Below are 20,155 nucleotides of genomic sequence, written 5' to 3' on the forward strand. Positions count from 1 at the left end.
CGCACCTCTCTCGACTCTGACATGATAGAGACGTCCAATTCGAGCACAGAAGCCCACAACTCCGTAGAGTCCAGCCGAGCGTCGGGACTTCGAGAAAAAGATGACAGGAAGCCCACTGAGTCTGTGGTTTCCGACTCAGACCGCAAGGGCCGCAAGCACCTGAGGTCATTGCCCATTGCTGGTGACAGAGACATCGTTTTGCCGCCCGTTGAACTGCATAAGCCCAGTCGCCAGCACGCAAAGTCGCTTGCACTCAGCTTCCGTGGCTCACCGCTCATAACACGGTCGCTCACATCCTCGCAGGCACTTCCCATTAGCCCACTTCAGGTTGAATTTACCAGTGCTCTGTCGCGGAGATCGTCATTGGCATTGCTGCTGATGCGACAACTGCTGAGGAATGATGGCTTGCTGCAAGCAGAAGCGCCACCGCTGCGTACTGATGACTTGGACCACGATCTGGACGATGCAGGTGGGAAATACACTGCGCTGATAACACCGGTTTCGGGCTCCTTTGTGAACCAGTTCACATTTTCACCGCTTTCACTTGCGCGCCGCGGATCTGCTTCAGGTATGTGGCTAGCAGACTCAGATGCTCACAGCCAGGAAAATCCAGGGACAAGAGAACACGCTCCCCGTGATAAATTCACCCTTGGTAACAAAACTGGCTCGGGCATGCTCCGCAAAGAAAGCAGCACGGAAACACTTATACGTCATGCGTCTACACCAGCTAAATTGTCGAGCGTGTTCCGGAGTAGTGAATCTCCAACCGCGATTCTCGGACAAAATAGGGGACCCAGCACAGGCAGCTCCCCTAGCAAAATTTCGCCTGGGAAACTTCTGAGCAACAACTATGTCACTACCGATAGCTTTCCGGACACGCAGTCGAGCTCAAGATCTGAAATTTGTGACGACACAGATAAAAAGTTTGTGTTCACGCTCCCCAGGCTGCACAAAAGCACACATCAAAAAAGTCTTCCAAATATACGGGTGAAGAATCCGCAAGAAGTTCAGGCAACTTTGGACGAAGACCAACTGTCGCTGCCTCGGAACGTGCGGAGCATTAGCTTCGCCAGAGTGAGGGAGGAATGAGGCTCTAGAGCATTATCTATGCACGTGAAGAGACTCAGGGTGTTTTAAGTGTTCAAGTGAAGTGGACATCATCGCGCCTTAAAAACCTCTCACTAATGACTCTCTACTCGTCTTCGATAGAAAAAACAAGTTCCCCGTATGTGTTTTTTGTCTACGCCCAGGCTGGTGGCGTCTGATGATCAACGCGGCGAAGCATAGGAGGTTTAGCGACCTGAATCTGAGATCGCGAAACTCACGCTCAATAAGCTTGGTGAAACCATTATCAAACGATCTCATGCAGTAAAATGGCAAGATCAATGCCGAAACCTTGTGCTTGCTGTGCGATTGTTTCGAATACACAAACAGTGTGCGAGAGTTTCTGACTGGTATGTAAATGAAGTGAACGTAATGAATTAATGATCAAAACTGATGAAGATAAAAAGATGTAGACACTCTAACAGTGCTATACAATAGGGACACTGTTTTAGTGACTTAATGCTTGGGATGCGAATTCTTCGTCTTCATTCTGTCCGTCGCCACCTTCCCAGGGCTGCCTTCTGTTCCGGTCTGATTGCCCGCTTACTTTAAGTTTTTAGTATGGCCTTCTTCGGTCTGCTTTCCCAACCCTACACCGTTCAAAAGGCTATGGATCCGATGAAGTTTCTAGCTCTTCTGATCCTTGGAAATCTTTTTTGGCGTATACCAACATAAAAATGTCATTTTAAAGGATACATTCTCCAGCAAGATCCTCGACTTAGGGGAAGTTTTCGATGCCAAACTGAAAGGACTTGCAGGCCAACCACCTCAACTCGTGAGAAAACTTGTTTTGGTCGGCGCAGTTCTGGTCTGTGACAACAAATCCATATAGGGCGGCATCTGAGTCACACAACGGAGCATGCTTCGAGATGAAAGATTGGATGTACTGCATCCATACGTTTTTTTGGAACAGCAAGTAAAACAGGCAGTATATCGAGACGCAGCTGAACGTGAACAAGATCCGGAGAGCAAAGTAATTTCGCAGTCGGGCCAAGTTGATGAAGTCCTCGCCGAGTAACACCAAGAACTTGAAAAGCGGCGTGGGGTGGCCCTCTCGGATCGCCGAGAAGTAGCAGGATTCAAATAGATAGAGTGTTTTCTCCAATGTCTCGTTTTCAAGGCACATCTGGGGCCCTATTTCGCCAAAGGTAGCATTGGCAAAATGGAATTCTGGGAGCTGGAAGCGGAGAGTCTCCACAAGCCCGATTTTTTGTGAGGCGGCAGTTGGGGTCCAGATGCTGTATTCGACGAGGGTGTCGACAAGACGATCGCGTATTTTCAGCGGGGCGGTGGAGAAAAGTCGGTGCAAGCTGGCAAAAAAGCCAATGTAGTCCAATGGACACTCTGTCCCGTCCTCTAGAAGAGGCAACACACAGTGTGGGTGCACGCCCACGTAGGCAAAAATCAAGTACCCCGAGAAGTAGAGAGCAGCAAAGTCATCGTAGTCGAGGCCATGCTGTTTTTCGGCGAGGAAAAGCTGCGACGACTGGAGAGACGAGATGAAGTAGGAGGCGGTCTTCCGAAAAATGCTATGGGCCGAGTCTTCAAACACAGACACTCCCTCAAAGACATGTGTAAACAGCAGGTCTTCTAGAGACCCAGTCTGGCCGGGGCTTTCTTGCTGGTCAGCTTGGAGAAGCGTCTGCAAGTTGGCCATGGGCCATAGATATAGACAGGCCATGGCGTACGTGGACTGCCGGACCAAGTCCAGCGAGGCAAAGTGTTTTGGAAACACGTGCCGCCAAATCCGGTGTGTATGTTTGTTGGCCTGGAACGTCACGTACGGCACACATTGGTCGTGGAACAAGTGGAGGAGCCGGAGCTCGAAGCGGGTCATTTGCAACTGCGTGACGGCCAGGTTGTACGGCCTCGGGCGGAGCACGTGACCCGCCGCCGGGTCTTTATCAGTACAATCCTTGATTTCGCTATTGATTGACGCTTTGTACGACTCTGTGGGGGAAGCTGCAGGGGACTGGCGATCGCCCTCGCCAGTTATATTAGCAAGGTCCAGGCGCGGCGTATCCTGGGACAAAGGGGAGTTTTCACGCACTTTTGGGGGCAGGGGAGAGGCTGCAGCGGTAGCACAAACAATTCTTTGGTCAGGATAAACACAAACCCGACCTGTGTGGGAACAGTATTCACAGCAAGGTTTTGCCTCGTCACACTGGAGTTAGTAGCTGTGCGTCGCACAGAATGGTGGCAGTAAACAAAGGCACAGCTTCAATACATACTTTGATTTTCAACTTCTTGCAGCTAAGGCATCCTTTGCGAGAGAGCTGGCGTTTTCCACGGGGCATGGGCATGCCGACGTCTACAGATGGGTGGATATCTCGATTCGTCTTCTTCGATAAGCCTGCGTCTGGCCGACGTCAACGCTAGGTATGCAGGCAGCTGGCGTGACTGCAGGGCGGTGCCAGCAGTGGTCTAGAAGATAATGGCGGGGAGCTTTGGGTGTTTTAAGATCTTTGGGGGCTACCGTCGTTTTTGAATGCATCAGTTTGTTCTCACAAATAGTCATCAAAATGAGCAATAAGAAGGGGCTATGATGGAGGCAGCGTGCGTTCACTTGGACGCATATTTGTTCATGAACATTTTATCTGTCTTGTAGCGTGAAACGTTGATCGTAATGTAAAATCCCTGGGTTTGAGATCAGCGTTAAATTTAAAACGTAGTAATTCGGGGCATTGGTGCATAGGAACCAGCGGTAGAGCTTTATTGGTGCTTCGAAGAGCGGCGAACTTTGGAACGTTGGTTTGATGACGCATGAGCTGAAACAATCTCGGGGAGATAGACCATTTGATACTGCAAGTTTCTAGGGACTTATAATATTAAACTTATTATTCCACATAATCTGGAAGCATTCGTTATCAGAAAAGGCTTTTTGGGGATACATCATGGAAATGGCTGAGGCGCCAAGCATAGTGTTACGTGAGCTTCCAAATTTATTCAAGACATCGAAGATAGATCACGGTCTACTCTGTTCATCTAAAAAAGCCGTAAGCCTCGTATTTCCGGAAAGAAAGGCGTTTGATCTAAAAAGAAAAAAAACGAAAACATCTCTATTTTGAGATCGCGAAAGGCTTAAAAGGTTCCTAATTCACTTGAGCTCACATTGTGTTCCTCACAGCGAATCAGTCAAAGTTTGTCTGGCCCACCAGTCACTAGCATATACTAACAGTCATTGTTGCCCAGCTGGTGATTTCTAAAGTGGATTTTTTTTCGAAGGTTGAAGGCGCTTTCGCTCAACGTATTTCGCTAAAACCGAAGTGCTGGAGCGAGTACCGGGGGTTCAACCACTATGAAATATTCTTTTTTTTTTTTCACGAGACAAAACCGTCCTTGGGCTTGGCCTACCCAAGTTTCGGTGTTTCACTGTGCCAAAGTAAAAGGGCGTGGGAATTTTTACATACCGTTCAAGCGATACTTTGTATATCGCAAGACATTACTTGTCGTGGATTTATGATTTCACTGACTACTTTTAATTCTATGCAGAATGTAGGACCACTCGCTGGCTTGAAGTATACGGGAGGGAACTTCCGCCCGTTCTTCATACGTATCTTTGAAGGGAACAATACATCTAATGATCTCTGTTGTTGAGTTGCAAAGTATTCAACACGAACACTCAAAAATGTTAAATTTTTCTGAAACACTTAATCTGCGACTGATCTTTGGATACACAAGCCACTTTCCCTTCATAAATTTCTCAAAAGCAAGAAATGAAGTACGCAATTCTTCAGCTATCGACTAGTGGCGATAATTCCCCATTTATATTGAGATACTTGGGACAGATGCGTGCTAAAAAGACCGTCCAGACCGCGATTAACGGAACGACACGGGCAGTATATCGGCACTAGGTCCGTATTTCGGAGCGTGAGAAACGTCTTTTATTTATGAATCATTTTTGTTCCTTTATTCAGATCTATCAAAAAATCACAGTTTAGGCCTGGAAAAACAAAAAGATTGCAGCACCACAATTTCGCATATGGTCTCCCACTACACTACTCAGTGTGGCCCTATGGAGCTTAACTAACGTTGATCGGACGGGAAACAGTGTGTTCTCCATGGTATGGCCGCAACCGAAATTACGTGACAAAATGCTAAATTTATTTAATACATTTTGCGTTTATCGACTTAAGACCTAAAACATGGCGAAAAATCTGATTTAATGCAAAAAAAAGCTCATTCTATAAATCAGTGACTGCAAGTTATTGCCGGGGTGTTTCCTTTGGGCCGAGCTAAGACACTTGGTACGTAGCTGGATTCGTTATATAGTTTTGCCCCTTTAATCAGATGAATCTACCAAAAACAAATTCCCGAATTAAAGGCAATGAAACGCAGGAGAATATTTTGGAAAGCATCATACAAACAAGAATGGTTGGTGCAAAAGGATCTCACCGCCATCCATCTATTCCATCACCGCTGCTATATTCCCTTACATGATAACAAAGTTGAGCTGTCGCAATTTGAATGTAGGTTGTGCTTGAAACGCTGCTACGGCGATCAGAAGTTAACCCACCTCTACAGTAAGTGCACTTTTGGCGGCAAAAGATTGGGTTTCAAGCTCCAATGCACTTACGGGAGATGCTCGCTCATTTAAATACTTTCTTTGACAATTTAAGAAACCTCGATTGGTTTGTTGAAGTCGTTCGCAGAATTTAGGACAAGCAAAGACAAATGTACGTCTTGCCGCCTTGTTGAATGAATTACAGTCACAGGCCCTCACGAAGGCATATCCTACAAGAAAATAGCATCTAGTTAAATATTCAAGTGGTTGACATTGGTTATGAGCAGAAGTCTTTGTATCCCGCGAAGGGAGAACTAAAATACATTATATAAGATATATCTTCTATGTACTCACATCTGAATAGATCAAATATACTATCAACGTCATGCCCCGAAAAACCTGGTATACCCTTGGGCCGGGTATTTGAATTGTAGCAGTCCTCCAGATAGATATGATTTACTTTGGAAATACATGTCATAAAGAGTGCATATACCCTTTGGACTGTATATTCTAGTTTGAATTAACGTACAATAAACGATGATCCAGTATAAATATGATAATATATATCCTCTTTGGGAGGTTTTGTGAATTGGTGCTCGCGCCTTCCGAGCCAATGCCGCGATCTGTCTTTTTTTTTATGGTTTTTCGTTAGTGGTGGGGTCTATATCCCTCCAGTGACATCTATAATAAGATGATTTCTTTGAAAAAACAATGTTGACACCAAGTGCGTATTTGAGAGCCGCCGAAGTCTTTAAATATTCATAGTCTTTGTTGATCTGATAAACAGCGGACAAGACAGAAGAAGCGGTGAGTCCAGGCCGCAATGGAAGTGGCGGTAGATGAGCTCTCTGGCCCAATTGGATGCGCATTCCGGAGATCCATTTTTTGCTCGACAACCTAATACTTTGGAGATGAGTGATGGATGCTTTTGGCTTTAACTGGAACGGCTTTTTTTGGGATTGCGCTTTGGTTTTATTTCTTAATCCAACCTCGCAGCTGACATTTACCTGCAGCTTCTCGTATATGATATCTTGAACTTTGACACCCTGCTTCTACACCCTGCTTCTACATTGGACTATAGACTCCCCTCCACACCCGGCTCCTAAATTCAGCCTCGAAATTCACTCCCCACATTCATCTCATTCAGCATCCACAGATTTTTAGCACCCAAACATTCTTTACCCCTGAATCAACTTCCCTGCCCGACCTCTTCACCAAAACGCCAGTTCTCTCTTTTTCGCGAAGTGCCCCAAATATCACTTTATTCCACGTTTCAGTCTCCGCCACAGAAAATCCAGAAGCAGGGCTTTGGGCACCAAAAACACACGCATACTCGACATCTCGGCGCCAAGCACCACAACCAATCATTTTTTGTTCTTCTTTTTCCTTCCGTGTTCTGACGCCCCACCCTATAAAACAGAGCGTCTGCTCGCTGGCCTCGGACGCGGCCCCAGCTTTCGCGACTTTGGGCCGCGCCATCTGAACATCGTTTTAATATAACTCCATAGTGGACCACCAAAAGCGCCCGTTTGGCCCGCACACAGCCCTCGACAAGCGTTTCAATTGCACCGGTCTCACACACATAAATGGAAAACACGGATATGGGCCCGCCTGTAAAAGCAAAGCGTCCCGTGGCCAAGGGCCAGCCGGCCATCAGCCGGTTTTTTGCCGCCAGGCCGCAAAACGAGTCTTTGGACCCGGCCAGCAGCACCGCTACCAAGCGGGAAATCGCCGCTTTTTCGAGCCCGCCCAGCAAAAAGCCCAAACCGCCCCTGCTCGAAGACAGCGGACCAGCAGGCTCTTCCATGGAGCACGCCAGCACTCTGAATCGGCCGCTGGGGCCCGCTTCAAACACACCTGAAACCGCTCTGGAGGGCACCGGCGGCAAAGCGGGGGCACCTGCAGAACAGCCACAAACAAAGGCTCCCCAGCGAGCCCGGAACCGGCCCGCGGCGGCGAAAACTGCGGCCGGCCCGGCCCGGCCCCGGCCGGCGGCGCCCAAGTTGACGCCCTTGGAGCAGCAGTTCCGCGACTTGAAGAGCCGCCACACGGAGAAGGTGCTCGCCATCCAGGTCGGGTACAAGTACAAGTTCTTCGGGCAGGACGCGGTGGTGGCGGCGCAGCTCTTGAACATCATGCTTATCCCCGGCAACATCGCCTTGGACGAGCGCACGCACGAGCGGTACGCGTACTGCCTGATCCCGGACGTCCGGCTCCACATCCACTTGCAGCGGCTCTTGAACCACGGGCTCAAGGTGGGCGTGGTCAAGCAGACCGAGACCGCGGCAGAAAGGGGCGCCGACGGGCCGGGCAAATCCGCCGTGTTCCTGCGGCACATCAGCGCCGTGTACACCAAGGCCACGTACATGGGCGACGAGGACGTGGGCGGCGGGCGGGCGGACAAAACGCCGGGCCTGGGCCCGCAGGCGGCCCGCTACATCGTGTGCATAGACGAGCTGCAGCACCCTGCGCAGACGGGCGTCGTGGCCGTGCAGCCGGCCACCGGCGACATTGTCTACGACGCGTTCCGGGACTCGCAGCTGCGCGACCAGCTCGAGACCAGGCTCGCGTACTTGAACCCGAGCGAGGTGCTCGTGGTGGGCCTGCACGCGGCCGTTTCCAAGGACACCGGCGTGGCGTTGAAGCTCCACTGCCCCGACGCCAGCGTCCACGGCTTTGCGTGCCGGCCCGACGGCGCCGTGCAGACGGGCTTGGAGGCGTTTTTCGGCGGCCTCGGCGCCCCGGGCTCGCACGCCCACGTGTCCGAGTTCTACCTCTTGCACTTCGCCGCGTGTGTCCAGAGCTGCGTGCTCCAGCTCGCGGAGCACCTCGCAGAGTTCCGCCTCAGCAACGTGTTCACCATCACGTCCAACGTGGCGCCGTTCGCCGCGGCCGGCAGGTACATGGTGTTGCCCGCGGCCACGCTCCGGGCGCTCGACGTGTTCGAAGTGCACGACGACGCGGCGGCCCGCCGCGGCTCCTTGGTGTGGCTCCTCGACCGCACCTACACGCGCCCGGGCGGCCGCATGCTCCGCCACTGGATCGGCCGCCCGCTCGTGGACAAGGCCCAGATCGAAAAGCGGCTCCAGGCCGTCGCCTGCCTTGCGTGCGGCAAGTTCGTGCACGTGCTCGACGCATTCAAGGCGGCCGTGGCCAAGCTTGGCCGTGGCGGCGTGGACCTCGACCGGCTGTTGATCAAAGTGCACTACCTGGCCACGTACAAGAACGGCCGCGTATCGCGCAAGGACGTGTACCTCATGCTCAAATGCTTCGGCGACTTGCTCCAGCTTTTCCGCAACTTCGGCGACGCGGGGGTCGACGAGCTCGGGCTCGCGTTTGCCGACAGCGAGCTCCTCACGGAGATCATGCAATCTTTGCTCCGGGCCAGTGGCCAGAAGACGGTCGACCGCATCTTGGCCCAAATCAACGCCCATGCCGCCCTCAACGACCGCGACCCGGTGGAGCAGAAAACGGGCTTCTTCGTCCATCAGCACAACAAGAAGTACGCGGCCATCTCCGAGGAGCTTGCGCGTATTGCCGACATCGAGGCCGCCTTGGACACCGAGCTCCAGGCGCTCCGCAGGTCCATGAACAGGCCCCGCTTGGCGTACGTCACCAACATGAAGGAGACGCATCTCATAGAGGTGCGCAACGGCAAGATGGCCGACGCCTTGCCGCCCGACTGGCTCCGCATCAGCGCCACGAAAACGGTGGCCAGGTTCAGGACCCCGGAGGTCTCGCGCCTCCACAAGCAGTTGCAGTACCACAACGAGCGCCTCTTGAAAGAAAACGACAACTGCTTCAACCAGTTCTTGCAGGAGATCGACGCGGAGTACGTCTATTTCCGGCAAATCGTGCACGACGTGGCGCGCTTCGACTGTCTCCTCTCGCTCTCCACCCTTGCCCAGGACGAAGGCCATACGCCGTACGTGAGGCCGCAGTTGACCACCGAGCAAACCGTCGATATACGCCTGGGGTGCCATCCCATTCTCCTGAGGCTCCCGCAGAACAGCGGTGCCTACGTGCCGAATGATGTGCAGATGGCGCCGGACAAGAACAAGGTGCTCATCATCACAGGCCCAAATATGGGGGGCAAGTCTTCGTTGGTGAAGCAGATTGCGCTCTTTGTGATCATGACCCAAGTGGGCTGCTTCTTGCCGTGTGCGCAGGCAACCATGGGCATCTTTGACTCCATCTACATCCGCATGGGGGCGTCTGACAATATCTTGAGAGGCAAATCCACGTTCATGGTGGAGATGCTGGAGTGCGCCAGTATCGTTCAAAACTACACGCCGAACTCGTTGATCATTCTCGATGAGATTGGCCGTGGCACGGGCACCAGTGACGGGATTGCGCTCGCCTACTCGATTCTCAAGTACATCATCGAGGACAAGAACGGGCCATTGACGCTCTTCATCACACACTATCCATCGCTACACGTGCTCGAGCAGGAACACGAGACGGTGGCAAACCACCACATGGCTTTTGTCGAAAAGCACTCGCTGGATGGCGCCGAGAACGACTGGCCCGAGGTGGTGTTCCTCTACAAGTTAGTGGCCGGCGTGGTGTCGAACCTGTACGGGCTCAACGTGGCCAAGCTAGCCGGGATCGAAAAGGGCGTGATTGATCTTGCGCACCAAATGTCCCAGGCAATGAAGGCCGACGTGGAGCGGGGCGAGGCCTTGGGAAAACTAGGCAGCTTGCGCGCCGACAATGCGTTTGATGTTCTTTTCAATTTATTCTAGTCTGATATTTTTAGGGTGGCACTGAATGCCTGCACGCTGACACCACGGTCCCCAAGTGTCAGCAGGGCCGGGGCTCAAAGAAACCGATCACGGCGTTGTTAAACTCTTCTGGGTTGTCGAGGTATAAGTGGTGGCCGGCGTTTTTGAGCACCACAAGATCAGCGTCCGGATCGCTCAAGCCCCGGAGCTTTTCCACACAATACTCGCCGCCCTTGGAGTTCATCCAGTCCCTGTCCCCGTACATCCAAAGAGTCTTTATTTTGGCATCGTTCAAATACTCCACGAAGCCGCGATCGCAGAGCGGGATGCGGGGCACTATCTCGTGGTTGATGAGCTTGGTGATGGCGAGCTCGCCTGACGCCTGGTACTGGTTGAAGATGGAGAACGAGTATTCGTGAAGCTTCAAGATCAAATCAGCGTTTTGCGGCTTTGCTCCGCCAGGCTTCTCGTCGGCAGCGGGCTCCACAAAGTTTGCAGACAAGTTCTGGAAGCGCTGGAAGGACCAGAACGACAAGAGCTTCGAGTAGAACGGGCCGAACGTCTGAAGCAACTGGAAAGGCGAGATGTTGTTGTTCCAGAGTGCCTTGAGCACGGCGTTCCGCGGGAACCTCGGCTTGCCTAGACGCTCCCAGAGATGGAACCAGTCGTCCTCTTTGTTGTCTTCGTGCTCGAAATCCTGCGAGGCGAAAATCTCCTGCAAAGGGTCGCTTGCAACATCGTGGTGGTTGAATTGGAGCTTGCGGTTGTTGATCAAGCTGATGTCGCTGGACTCCGTGCCCATGGGGCTCACAAGAATGAACCGGTCCACGATCCTGGCATCTGGCCTGTTGTACTTCAAGAGGTAGCAGCTACAGATATACGCGCCCATGGAGTGGCCCACGAGGCCGAAATGGACAAGGTTCTTTTCGCGCCGCCACTCCTCCAACTGGTCTATGAACCAGTTTTCCACGCCGATGATCTGAGCAATCTCGTCAGCCCTTGACGCACCGCCAGGGAGCCTCAAAAGTGCGCTGGGGAACTCTGGCCGCGCGGAGTTGCCGAATCCAGGCATGTCAATCACATGCACCACCAAATTCGGGTATGAGCGGGCGATGGCCTCGACGTTCTTGAGGAAATAGCCCATCGCTGCCATGTATCCATGCACCAACACGATGTGCCGCCGTGGAACGCTCGTGTTCGACGCGTTGGTCACCTCGAACTCATGGATGAATCGTGCGCCCGCCACGGCGGCACTGGGGAGCGGCGTGTCGATGAAGCGGGCTCCGATTTTGGGTGCCGCCGCGTCGGTTTCACATCCCTCGGGCAAGACCAGCTCAGCCGCGTCTTCCTCGACGGGAAAAATGTGGATTTCGGGCGAGAGCACCGCGCGAAACAAGGCGTATTCGATTTTCATGTTCTGCCTTCGGGCGGCTGTGTATTGAGGCGTGCCAACGGCTTTTTCTGTTGGTTTCCGGAGCGCCAGCGGCACGCCCCACCAGTCTTTGACCAGGGACCACATTCCGATGGAGGATGCCAGCCTGGCCGGCGCAGGTGCGCCGCTCTGGCTGCCCATGGCTTCGATGGCGTGGCTGATGAGTGACATTTGCTGCAAATCAGGGGGATTGAAATGGCGCAAACGGGCTTGGCCGGGGGTCTTTTTTTTGGTGTGGAGCCTCGTAGATAAGAGCGATAAGTGGGTTGCGCCGCCTGCAGGCCGCAACGCCCTGCCGCGTCACGTGAGCAGGCCTTGGGCCGAGGTCGGGGCCAGCGGTCATCTTTGGAGATTTGTCTGGGGTTCTGGGCGAATATGCAGTGAGGAGCCCCAAACTTTGAAACGGTGCTAGACCGGCCGCGGACCGGTCTGGGATTTGGGTTTGGCCGCGTAGCGTTGCCTCGTCGGGTGGAACATACGGTGGTCTGGCAGGCCCACAACGGTCGTGTATTGAAGGGGTACAACCCAGAAAACATGGCTAAAAACATTACAAAAGAACGGCCGGACGGGATGCGCCCTTGGCCGCATGGCGCACGGACTGCGCTCGAACTGAAAACCGCTATTTGCCCAGCAGGCACAAGTGCATGTTCTCTCTGAGAATCGGGGCGCCGACCACACACAAGTCGATTTGACGATGGCAACCCAGAGCTTCCATCGGCGCCCCTGCCGCTCGTCTATCTCTTGGAGGGGAGCTCCGAGTAGGCCGGCGGGGCACCGGCAGGGCCCCCGCTTGAAGAGCCCTCCTGAGCCGAGGAGTCATTAGTGGACCCGTAAGTGGGCGAGAAGCTGGCCAGCGGCTGCAGGCTGACGGTGCTGTTTGCAGGGCTGCAGTGGTGATGGTGATGGTGATGGTGGTGCCGTTGGCCCTCCAAGTCCGCCGAGGTCTGGTGGAAGTGGTAGACTTTTGGCCCGCTGCGCCGCGAGTACGGCGGGTACTTTGCGATGATATACCACGAGTGCACCAACCCGGGGAAGTATCCGAGCACGCAAAGAAGAACGTTGACCAAGGAATCCATCGAGCAGAGTCCCCTGCGGATCCACACCGGGAGCGGCGGGAAGAGCACCGACACGACCACAAGCAAAATGTCCGACATACACTCACAGCAACACATGGGAAGGTTTCGACGCGGAAAGGCTGTTGGGTTCGGAGAGTTGGAAGCCGTGAGATTGCGGGAAAGATAAGGCGAGAGGCAGATGACCCAGTCACGTGACGCGGGCGCCCCCGTGGGAGTCTGTCTTTCCCGCAAGCCCGGCAGCGCCGGGCCGATGGCAGCGGGAATCGGCAGGCGGAGGCGGAGAGAGCACCGGCGAAATGCAGCGCCACGGCTGCCGCCAAAAAGGCATACTCTCGCACATCCATGTTCTACACATGTCTCATCGAGGCATGGTGGGACACGGCGAGGCCGGCGCCAAAGGCACGTTTTTCTCGGCAGCAGGGCCGAATCTCCGAGCCAACAGTCCAAAGCTCTGCAACAAACGAAAGGACAAGCCAAAAGGAAGGACCAAACAGGGGCCCTGTCTATTCGTCCGGGCCGTTCCAGCATCCTGCAGGGTGCGGCCTCGCCGTGGCCCAGCACACCCCTACATCCCACAGACACCGGGCCCAGCTCGCTATCCATCGGCCAGGCCCTCCAACACGTGTCTTCTGCCGGGCCATGTCGTACACGTTTTCGGTGGCGTACCAGAACAGCGTCAAGAAGGTCACGTGCAGGCCCACGGCCAGCGTGAACCAGTTGGTGGCGCTTCTGCTCGACAAATTCAAGCTTGCCCCCACCACAAACGGCACCTTGGCCCATGGGTCCAGGACGCTCGATGGCTTGACGCCGGTGCGGCTCGCCGGGCTCGTCAACAACGCCACGCTCATTCTCAAGACCGCTCTGGGCCCCTACGAGGCTGCCCTCAAGCTCGTGGGGTCCGTGGATGGCGTGCCCGTGGCGCAAATCTTGAAGGTGCAGTCCGACGCCACCTTGCCGCAACTAGTCACGCAATTGCTCGGCAGTTTGGGCGCCGGGGCGGGGCCCGGGGACAGGCGGGTGGAGTTGGGCGCCATGCGGCTCGTCGTGCGGAGCCTGCAGCCCGAGTTTGCGGCCATGACCGTGGGTGCTCTAGTGGGGTTTTCGCCCAATGCGGTGGTGCGAGTGGCCATCGGCGACGAGACAGCCGCGGCCCAGACCGCCGGGCCGGCGCGGCGGCAAGGCCGCCCAGACGAGGGCGCCCGGACCCCGGAGCCGGGCGCCGCCTCGGCCCGTGGAAATGCCGCCGTCTTAGCCTCGGCCCACGAAAACGCCGATTCCACCGGCCAGCACCACCAAGGGCCCGGGGCCGGGCGGCTCGGGGCCGTGGATCTGCAGGGGGGACGCGGGCACCAAACGGCCCTGCCCCCGGGCATCCGCGAGCCTTTAAAGGCCCCCCAGCGGCAGGAAACGACGCCAGAACTGCCCCTCCGGGGCCTGTCTCCTGGCGCATCTCTGGCCACGGCGGACCGCCAGAGGGCCCGTCCGGCCGCCTTCGCTGCGGCACAAACCCAAATCACGCCGGCTGCGCCGGAAAGTGCCGAGGTCTGGGCGTTGCCGGTGGAGACCAGCGACACCGTCTACGAGCCCGTGTCTTCCACCGCGCCGTACGAGAACCCCGCCGAGGACTACGAATTGACGTCCAAGCAGGCGGAAAAATACTACCAGATGCTCCGGGCGATGCAGGGCCGGCCCGCGGCCCGGAAGAAGGCCACCAGGCCGGCGAGATACACGATCCGCATCCGATTTCCTGACCGCACGCTCCTCGACTTGCACTTCGAGGACCCGGGCACCAAATTGGGCCAGTTGTTGAAGAAGCTCGACTCGTATCTCCTCCCGCCACACAGCCACAACTACCGGCTCCGAAACGGGCTGCCGCCATGCGAGCCGGTTGCGGTTGGGTTTGATGCCAACAACACGGCGCTTCACCACCACCCGCTATTCCAGCTGGAAAAGATCCTCTTGATCTGGGAATCGCGCGACCCAGCCCCCGGCCCCTACCTCAAGCCGGAGCTACAAAGAAAAGATGTGAGTGAGTTGCCGACAGTGGTTTTGGATACCCACAGAGGCAATCTCGAGGCCGAAGACGAGACTACGGGGGGCGTGAAAAACACCTTTGGCAGAGAGGGCAAGGAGACTGCCAAGCCGAAGAAAACGGGAATGCCAAAGTGGTTCCGGCCATAGAGGAACGATGCATGGCCATAGGAATACGATGCATGGCCATAGGAATACGATGCATGGCCATAGGAAGACGATGCATGGCCATAGGAAGACGATGCATGGCCATAGGAAGACGATGCATTCAGGCGAGTTGCACACGTGCTTCCGGAAGGAAAATGGGTGATATGTGCGCCTATGGAACACGGTCTAGTAATTCGAGCTGTGCTTGCTTTCCCAACTGGACTTCCAGAGAGGTTTTTCGTGATCTTCTTACTTAGATAAGCGCAATTGAAGAACTGAAATTCGTACGGAACGGCGGCTCGTGGCTGTTCGCTGGCTGTGGTTATACGAAGTGCGGGGACCGAGCCGTCTACTGACAGCCGGAGTTTGCCTCTCCAGCAAAGAAAAAGAAAACAGCATGCGCCGCAGTTTTCTACGGTGTCACTGGAACAGCGCAGTGTCGATAAGTAGTTGCCAATGATTTGTCGCTCTTCTCCACCATTCGACCCAATGTGACCCAGCTCCTTATCCTAATAATCTGGGCCGGTTTTCGGCGGCGGAATTACGAGCATGCCTGAGGCCTGGGCGCGCAGTCAAGCGGAAGCGGGCCGCTGAGAACTGCACACAAGCGCCGGACTTGAAGACCACAAGAAAAAAAAAAAGCAGTCCTGCAAAGCAAGCGGCTTGATCATCCAATTGCCGTGAGATGAGTTGACGAGTCGACTTTGCGGTGCTGAAAGTCTCGCAGAGCTCGGGATGAAGCTAAGAAAAAAGGGCGTTTCGCTTCAGCCGTGCCCCATGCTTACGAACCACTAGATGGCCAATCGCGGGCCTTTTCCATGAGTCATTTATCTGATTGGCAGGCCAGACTGAGAATTACGCGTTCGTATCGGTCGTGCAGAATATGCGGCTCGCGGCGGGATCTCTTGCGCAAAAAATTAATTGAGGCGAAATGCGTGCGAAAATTTTTCGCTTCGGGGTTATATATATGTGCGTGGTCGCCCCACGCCCTATCAGATCCTCTCTTTTTCTTTTCTTCATACAAACTTTACCTTAATTCCACTTTCCCCAGATTTCATATTTCTAGTTTCCACCATGTGCGCTTAAACTACACCCCGGTTTTAAGGTTTTCGATTTTTTCTGTTTCATCACTCAAGAAAAAAACATCACGTCAAGTTATTACATCAGATTCTGATAACTTCCCCAGTTTGTCCCCCCTCAATATGCTACTATAATGTTTTCATTCCCAATGGTGTCCCGCCTACCGGTTTTATCCCTCTACTGAATATTCCCCACTGAATATCACCCATAGATTATCAAAGTTAAATTTTTCCCGCTTTTTTGAAGTCCAGTCTTTCATCCCCTGCTGAACATAATCCAATTTTGAACTTTACCCCAATGTCTTCCCACGTGCAAGTTATGCAGAACGACGCCTTCGACCACGCTTTCATGCCTGCTCCGGCCGTGGCGCCCAAGCCCGAAATCATCGGTGAGTTGCTGTGCCACTTGCCCACGGCTGGCGCTCACGTGACCGGCGAGCCCGACCACCTGCCTATTTCCGTGCACACCGACGTCTTGGACTCGGTGTTCTCGGCCAACTTGGATGCCGAGGATGGCCACGCCTTTAACGGCACGCCCATGTTCGATGACTTGGACTTTATGGTGGATGGCACCAAAGCCAACTCCAAGGAGGACTGGGTTTCGTTGTTTAAGGACGACGATCCAGTCGACGCCAAGTTTGCTGGCCGTGACGAACCACTTGACGATTTGGTGGGCGACGATTTCAAGGAGTCGTTTGACTTTGTGCCCGTCGTGCCGCAGGTCAAGCAGCTCGAAACGCCAGCCACTCCTATGCTTGGAACACCTGTCATGGATGATTTCACGCCCTCTGTGCAGGGCACCAAGCGCAAGAGCGTGGACCACTTAGGCTGCGTGTCGTATATCAAGAAGCAGCGCACGCAACCGTTGAAGCCCATTGCTGCCGAGAACGGCGATCCGATTGCCATGAAGCGTGCCAGAAACACCGAGGCGGCCCGCCGCTCACGTGCCCGTAAGATGGAGAGAATGAGCCAATTGGAAGAGAAGGTTGAGGACTTGATGCAGGACAAGACCCATTTGCAGGACGAGGTTGCTCGCTTGCGCGAGATCTTGACTGCGCACAACATCATGTTTTAAGTGGCTTTTGTTCGGTGGCCCGGCTTGTGCTTGGCTGTCTTTATATTTCACTTCTCGACGCACCTTGTGGTGTTTTCAAATATAAGCTGTTCGTAATTGCGTCCCATATGTAGGCTGGTTTTTCCCCGTGTGCTTTCCTGTGCGTGTTGATGCGTTGTGCTCGTTGTGCCTTGTATCCACTGGTGGCACAATGCGGCTTTTAAAGAAGCTTGTCCTTGAACGAACCCGCACACAAGCTGGGGAACTTGTAGAAGTCCAGTGACATTTGGCTAGTAATCCACCCTTTTTTGTTGTTCATAATGTACTTGAGTTTGAGTGATACTTGAAGATTATCACCTACTTGCACCAACTGTGTACATTATACCATAATTTACTATTCCTCCCAAAATGTTATATTCTGGCTCTTCCGACAGGTCTTTCCGCATCTCAGGCTTCTATTTGTAGATTGTTATCAGTTTGATTCCGCATCCCGGTCGAAAATATGAAAATCGTACCTTGAGTCTCGTCAGGCCGCAGTTCTTTTGAGTATCAGACCTGGAAGTTTGCATAGGAAGGTTTATTAGAGTTGAAACCTTTCGAATGCACGGAAGCGATCATGGGGACATGCCAAGTCTCAAACAGCCACTGCCGGGAACAAACCCGTGAAATCTCTCACATGGAATCGCCGCCACACACTCTTTTATTTTGCATGCTAGTCGAACAGATGACAAGAAGTAATGAGAGCTCGCCTGGATCACGCTGACTTGTTCTGAATTGTTTTCTCTACTCCTGTTCGAATGCTGTATTGAATTCAGCATTGCTCACTTTTAATGAGTGTTCTAAAAGGCCTTGGATCCGGTTCCCACCAAGAAAGCAATATGGAAAGAAGAATAATCACATTGGGTAGAGGTATCCGATCCCGAGTTTCCACCATATTCACGGTTTCCTGAAGAGAACCTAGCATTTTCTCCTTCAAAAGTTGCTAAGGACAAGGAAATGGCCCAATTTCCCCGCTAAACCTCATCTCTACCCACCATAAAATTTCGTGTCCGCAACTTGTCGGTCATCCCTGGATTTCAGCTATTGCCTTCAAAAAACAGCAACCTGAAGTGACAACACCCCAGGACCCATATTTTGCCTTGGATCCTCATCTTGCAGAAAAAACCCCCAAAATCATACAAATGCCATTGGCCTGAGCTAATGCAAAACAGTTTCGTTAAACCCCCCTCGTCACTACTCACTTTTTAGCATAGGAAAGTAGCGCCAGGTTGCCGAACTGGCCGTGGTCGATATTCTCCAAGCAAGCGGTGGCCGCAGGCTCCAGGTCGAAATCCACAAATGCTAACTTCCTGAACTTAATGAGCCGTATCTTGGCGAACCCGGCAAATGCACCAAATTTCTCCTCCAAGAGGGCCAACTCTAGCTTGTTTTCGTCCACATTTTGTAGAAGCAAGACGTTGTTCGGCAGAAGCAGTTTCCACTGTTTTTCCTGTGCTTTGGATATTTGCGTTGGTGCCAGCAGAGCCGCTGGGGCCTCGGCCCTGGCCTTTTCGTCGGCCTCTGCTTTAACTTTTTTAAGCTGTTTACGGCGTAAAATGCCCTCTGAATCGCCCTTTAGACTCCTCTCTTGGTCCGACGGTTTTTGCGCAAACGACACGTGTAATGGTTTTTTGAACATGGGCCGGCCCTGCAATTTCAGAATGGCCTTCTCGCAAGACTGGGGTTCTTTATACGTGACGAAGGCCTGGCCTTTCATCCGGAGATTTGTATGTGCGGTGATTCCAACCACGGTGCCATAGCGCCCAAACAACTTGGCCAAAACAAACTTGATTTTATTGAGTGCGATTTTCTCGTTGATGTTATTGATGTATAGCGTAGTTCCAGATGGGGCGCTGGATGAGGTTTCCTGGTTCCTCAGTCCAGAGGTCTGGTCCAGCATGTTGGTGATGAGGTGTGGAACACAGGACAGAGAAAGATGGGGAAGACACGCAGAAAAAAATAAGAGAGATTGCAAATCTGGATGTTGCTTCGGGTGTCCTTTCTGGTTGTAGATCTGAAATGCAAAGAAGATCCTGTTTTGTCAAGAGTTGTGGGTTACTGACAGTGAGCATCCATCGATGTAAGTTCGCACCGCGCACGCAAATGGATTCCAATTCTGATCACGAGAAATGGCATACATCATCGAAAAACAGGCACCCTGTTTTTGGTCGCTTGATGAAGTCTTAAAATTCCTTGAAGCCCGTCCTTACAGGATCTGCTTTCGGTTTGATCGTGCAATCTGGAGACATACGGAAAGCTTTAATCTTAGACTAGAACTGGTCCCTCAGACTGCAGTGACAAAGTCAAACACCTGCTGACCATTGATTTCGATTCTAACATCAGATGTTATTCCATTTATAAAGAGAAACGACAGTGAGTTTCTACGAAAGAATATTTTCACTATGATCAGACGAAATTTTATGAAACTCAGAAATTTTGGGCATTGTCGGAACATGACAGTTGTTTCAAATTTGGAGACTTCAAAATGCGATGTGCATACGAAACATCACAAATCTTTCCATGATATCTTCTTATTTAATGCTGTAAGAGCTACCTGTGCTTTTGGTATTCAAAACTTGAAGAAACCTTGCCAAAACATACCATATTGTGAATGTTGTTCTGAACGCTTCCCGAATTCAAAGGGGGTTTCACTATGAAGTCTTTATTTCATCCGTGTAAAGAACGATGATCAGTCCATCCGAGCATGTGAATTACAAATGCTTCAACTCAGTCTATAACTTTTAAAGTATAGCAGGCCTGAGTTCTTGAGGGCTTTTTCGAAACGGTTTTAGATCATCAAGTTGGGACATATCAGGCCACCTCCCGTCCGCAACATCACCGAAGGTCTCACATATTTATCAAAGTGATAAGCAAAAAGCCACATGTTGTGTAAAGCGGTAAAAGTGGAAAAAGAAGCATCGTATTAGGAGCAGAATTTCTGAATTTGATGCCCAGTAGTAGAAAA

General features: G+C 52.8%; 7 protein-coding genes across 7 annotated transcripts; 3 read left to right on the forward strand and 4 right to left on the reverse strand.

Annotated features, from left to right (window-relative positions):
* Positions 1-2,035: 2,035 nt before the first annotated feature.
* On the reverse strand, positions 2,036-3,377 carry METBIDRAFT_26841 (Zn(II)2Cys6 transcription factor domain-containing protein; the record flags this gene model as incomplete). Its single annotated transcript, XM_018855328.1, has 3 exons — positions 2,036-3,052; positions 3,194-3,268; positions 3,336-3,377. Coding segments are annotated over 3 exons (1,134 nt in total), but the record flags the coding sequence as incomplete, so codon positions are not given.
* Positions 3,378-7,194: 3,817 nt separating this feature from the next.
* On the forward strand, positions 7,195-10,353 carry MSH3 (mismatch repair protein; the record flags this gene model as incomplete). Its single annotated transcript, XM_018858951.1, has 2 exons — positions 7,195-7,221; positions 7,612-10,353. The coding sequence occupies 2 exons, from the start codon at positions 7,195-7,197 to the stop codon at positions 10,351-10,353; spliced, it is 2,769 nt and encodes a 922-aa protein (XP_018710978.1).
* A 29-nt stretch (positions 10,354-10,382) lies between these two features.
* On the reverse strand, positions 10,383-12,054 carry METBIDRAFT_199399 (uncharacterized protein). The gene has a single exon (XM_018854910.1). It carries the CDS (start codon positions 11,933-11,935, stop codon positions 10,412-10,414), a length of 1,524 nt encoding a protein of 507 aa, XP_018710979.1. The 5' UTR covers positions 11,936-12,054; the 3' UTR covers positions 10,383-10,411.
* A 444-nt stretch (positions 12,055-12,498) lies between these two features.
* Positions 12,499-12,936, reverse strand: METBIDRAFT_78833 (uncharacterized protein; the record flags this gene model as incomplete). The annotated part of the gene is made up of 1 exon (XM_018858952.1): positions 12,499-12,936. The coding sequence occupies one exon, from the start codon at positions 12,934-12,936 to the stop codon at positions 12,499-12,501; it is 438 nt and encodes a 145-aa protein (XP_018710980.1).
* A 543-nt stretch (positions 12,937-13,479) lies between these two features.
* METBIDRAFT_44199 (uncharacterized protein) lies at positions 13,480-15,021 on the forward strand (the record flags this gene model as incomplete). The annotated part of the gene is made up of 1 exon (XM_018857757.1): positions 13,480-15,021. One exon carries the CDS (start codon positions 13,480-13,482, stop codon positions 15,019-15,021), a length of 1,542 nt encoding a protein of 513 aa, XP_018710981.1.
* A 1,374-nt stretch (positions 15,022-16,395) lies between these two features.
* Positions 16,396-17,172, forward strand: GCN4 (amino acid starvation-responsive transcription factor; the record flags this gene model as incomplete). Its single annotated transcript, XM_018857598.1, has 1 exon — positions 16,396-17,172. One exon carries the CDS (start codon positions 16,396-16,398, stop codon positions 17,170-17,172), a length of 777 nt encoding a protein of 258 aa, XP_018710982.1.
* A 1,216-nt stretch (positions 17,173-18,388) lies between these two features.
* METBIDRAFT_78835 (uncharacterized protein) lies at positions 18,389-19,090 on the reverse strand (the record flags this gene model as incomplete). Its single annotated transcript, XM_018858953.1, has 1 exon — positions 18,389-19,090. The coding sequence occupies one exon, from the start codon at positions 19,088-19,090 to the stop codon at positions 18,389-18,391; it is 702 nt and encodes a 233-aa protein (XP_018710983.1).
* Positions 19,091-20,155: the final 1,065 nt, after the last annotated feature.

Source organism: Metschnikowia bicuspidata, assembly GCF_001664035.1.
Source record: "Metschnikowia bicuspidata var. bicuspidata NRRL YB-4993 chromosome Unknown METBIscaffold_4, whole genome shotgun sequence".
Taxonomy (NCBI): Eukaryota; Fungi; Ascomycota; class Pichiomycetes; order Serinales; family Metschnikowiaceae; genus Metschnikowia; species Metschnikowia bicuspidata.

Bases quoted from the DNA above. Each gene is read 5' to 3' on its own strand.
- METBIDRAFT_199399 (XM_018854910.1), bottom strand. From the start codon at position 11,935: ATGTCACTCATCAGCCACGCCATCGAAGCCATGGGCAGCCAGAGCGGC.